Source organism: Vigna radiata, unplaced genomic scaffold, assembly GCF_000741045.1.
Source record: "Vigna radiata var. radiata cultivar VC1973A unplaced genomic scaffold, Vradiata_ver6 scaffold_7, whole genome shotgun sequence".
Lineage (NCBI taxonomy): Eukaryota > Viridiplantae > Streptophyta > Magnoliopsida > Fabales > Fabaceae > Vigna > Vigna radiata.
The window spans coordinates 3095197-3097948 of NW_014543262.1; the positions used below are offsets into that span (position 1 = coordinate 3095197).

The 2752-nt window shown below is 37.6% G+C and overlaps 1 protein-coding gene across 1 annotated transcript; it reads right to left on the reverse strand.

Moving 5' to 3' along the window:
* Positions 1–254: 254 nt before the first annotated feature.
* On the reverse strand, positions 255–2290 carry LOC106753670 (NAC domain-containing protein 100). The gene is made up of 3 exons (XM_014635515.2): positions 1901–2290; positions 1533–1813; positions 255–1351 (listed from the first exon to the last, which is right to left on the reverse strand). Exons 1-3 carry the CDS (start codon positions 2085–2087, stop codon positions 635–637), a joined length of 1185 nt encoding a protein of 394 aa, XP_014491001.1. The 5' UTR covers positions 2088–2290; the 3' UTR covers positions 255–634.
* Between the last annotated feature and the right edge of the window lie 462 nt (positions 2291–2752).

Below are 2752 nucleotides of genomic sequence, written 5' to 3' on the forward strand. Positions count from 1 at the left end.
CAATTTTTCTTAGGAATTAATGCTCCTCACTGTTGGTGGGGTGTCACAGTTCACAAATACATATTCGACAGCGTATAAAAATATATTATGCAGGAGAAGAAATCAAAGGGTAAAATTTATAAGGAGTGCTAAATAATCTAGAATTGGAAATATCTATAAGAAGAAATGGGAAAACTTCAACTAGATTTAATACAAAGAGAATTCTGATTTTGTTTGAACTTGGAATAGCTAAAAGATATATGGAAAGAAAAGAATAAAAAAACAAAGCCACTAATATAACAAAAGAATATAGATGTACACGATTCATCAAGTTCTTCCCCTCGATAATACCTATGAATACAAAAACTAATTAACATCGAAAAGACCTGGATATCATAAATCTATACAGTGTATGTGTACCCAAGAACTTTCCTATATATCATGTCTAATAATAATAATGTGTATGATCACGTTTATGATGATGAAATCAGTATGTAGAGGACTGTTTAAAACCAAACGAAAAAAGAAAGAAAAGGTATGTGATGATTAATTACTATGCACGATGATGATGCTGATGATCCCAGAATGAAAAACTCATGGATCTGCAAACTTGATTTATGTAATTCTCTTGTCTTCTTCTTCTTCTTCTTCTTCTTCAGTAGTCATCCCACTGCAAGCATTCCAAATCTGAGAGAGGTGCAACTGAAGGAGGAGGACCTTCAAGATCCTCGTACAATGTCCGATTTCTTCCCATGTTGTCCTGCTTCGAAACCACCGAGGATGTTTCCGTGTTTCTGTCGTTGCTTAAGCCTGTGTCTTGTGAGTGGTTAGAGGAGAATTGTTCCATCTTGCACTGTTTCTCCAAGATTCCACCCAAATGCTCGTTGTTCTTGGCTGCAAATGCTCTAAGGATAGCTTGATCGTGGTTGGTACCGAAACCCGAACCTTCAATACTCGGCATGATGGAACTTCTGATCCTGTTTTGGTGCACGTAGTAATCAGAGAACATGTTTGAAGGTTGTGAGAGTGTGTTGCTTCCAACTGGGTTAACGGTGTTGCTGAGATTGGCTTGGTTGGAGGTGTAACTGATTGTGGGAATCTCATAGCTTCTGTGGTGGTCTTCTGGCTTGATGAGAAGCTGGTGATGGTTGTTGATGGAGAAACTGGGAAGATAATAGCCCTCTGATTGTGATTTAGTTGATGAAAGTGGGTTATTTGTGTTGGTGTTGCCATAAGGAGGATCCATGAGAGGTGGAAGTGAAGAATAATCAAGAAGATCATCCCCAATAGAGTTTATCCTCAGAAGACCAGGAATTGAGGACTTTTTGACATCTGTGTTCTTGTGAAAAACCCTTGACACAACCCATTCGTCCTGCAATAATAACATCACCCAAAAAGAAAAGAAAAACAGAAAACTGTTAGCTTTGTTGACAAAACTAGTAAAACTAAAACCATATGAATAAAGGAAGTACATGAAAGAAACTCGCAAACTAACACAGAAAAGACACCTTTTCTAAAAAGAAAAAAAAAAAAAAAAGGTTCACTTTTGATACCTTTGCTGCCTTAGGAAGATTGTAACTTGCAAATTTGCCCTCCAATCTGAATTCATGCATGACCCAATTGGTCTTCTCACCCTTTGGAGCTCTCCCTCTATAGAACACAAGGGTCTTCTTCATCCCAACAAGGTTGCCTTTCCCTTTGTAAATCTCCTTATCTTTTCCAGTGGCCTTCCAGTACCCAGATTCTGTTGCTCTATTGGTTCTCATACCAGTTGGATACTTTCTATCCTTTTGGCAGAAGAAATACCACTCTTTCTCCCCTATCTTGGCTCTCTCTGCAAAACATAAACTCAACCCACTCAATATCTCATCAAACTTCAAAATTAAAACAAAAACCAAAGTCACAAAAACAATTAACTTACTGGGCAAATCCCAAGGTTCGCACTTATTCAAATCAGCCTCTCCAATAGCAATTGCACTGAAACTACTATCCTTCACCTTCTCAGTGAGATAATGAGTAATTATCTCCTCATCAGTGGGGTGAAACCTGAAACCTGGAGGCAAATCTAGAGGCTCCTCGCCTTTGTTCAACACAATAGGCTCCTCCATGAAATCAAGTATACGGCTAGCTATCGAGTACTCAAATCAATACTATATGTATATGATATTTGTGCATAAATATATATACGAAACAACCCTTTTGGCGGAGAAACAAAAAGAAGAAGAAGAAAGCTATACGTATATATGAGAAGAGATGAAAAGAAAGGAGGAATAACGAAGAATATGAATTCTAAGAAGAAGAAATGGAAGAGAGGTATTAAGAAAGTGAAACGAAGGGAAGATGATGAGTTTAAATAGAGGAGCGTGTGCATATACACCTCACACGGTGGAAGATCCGTGGTGTGCAAGGCACTTGCTGAGGAAGCCTACAATTGGTGCTTTGTATTTTTCCCCTTTCAAAATACGTGTATTTTATTGGTATATATATGACGTATGTCCTATCCGGGTGGTTTCTTCGCTATATCTACCCCTTTGAAAACGAATGTGAGTGAGAAAAAAAAAAATGGTAAAAAAAAGGTGCTTTCAAAAGCTGGTGGCCCCCACTTCCTATAGGCTCCCCCACTTTTTCATATTATTAAAAATAATAAACTTTATCCTTTAGCTTCTTCAACCTAACTTTTGCAGATTTTCATTACCTGTTTGCATCACCCATTAGCAGTCTCTGTTCAAATCTATGAAACTGTGGGAGAAATAGTTGAAAACAAAAATATAAG

Excerpts from the sequence above, each read along its gene's own strand:
- LOC106753670 (XM_014635515.2), bottom strand. The coding sequence starts at position 2,087 with ATGGAGGAGCCTATTGTGTTGAACAAAGGCGAGGAGCCTCTAGATTTG. Across the intron at positions 1,814-1,900 it reads CGAACCTTGGGATTTGCCCA|AGAGAGCCAAGATAGGGGAG; the intron begins GTAAGTTAATTG and ends TATGTTTTGCAG. Across the intron at positions 1,352-1,532 it reads ATCTTCCTAAGGCAGCAAAG|GACGAATGGGTTGTGTCAAG; the intron begins GTATCAAAAGTG and ends TTATTATTGCAG.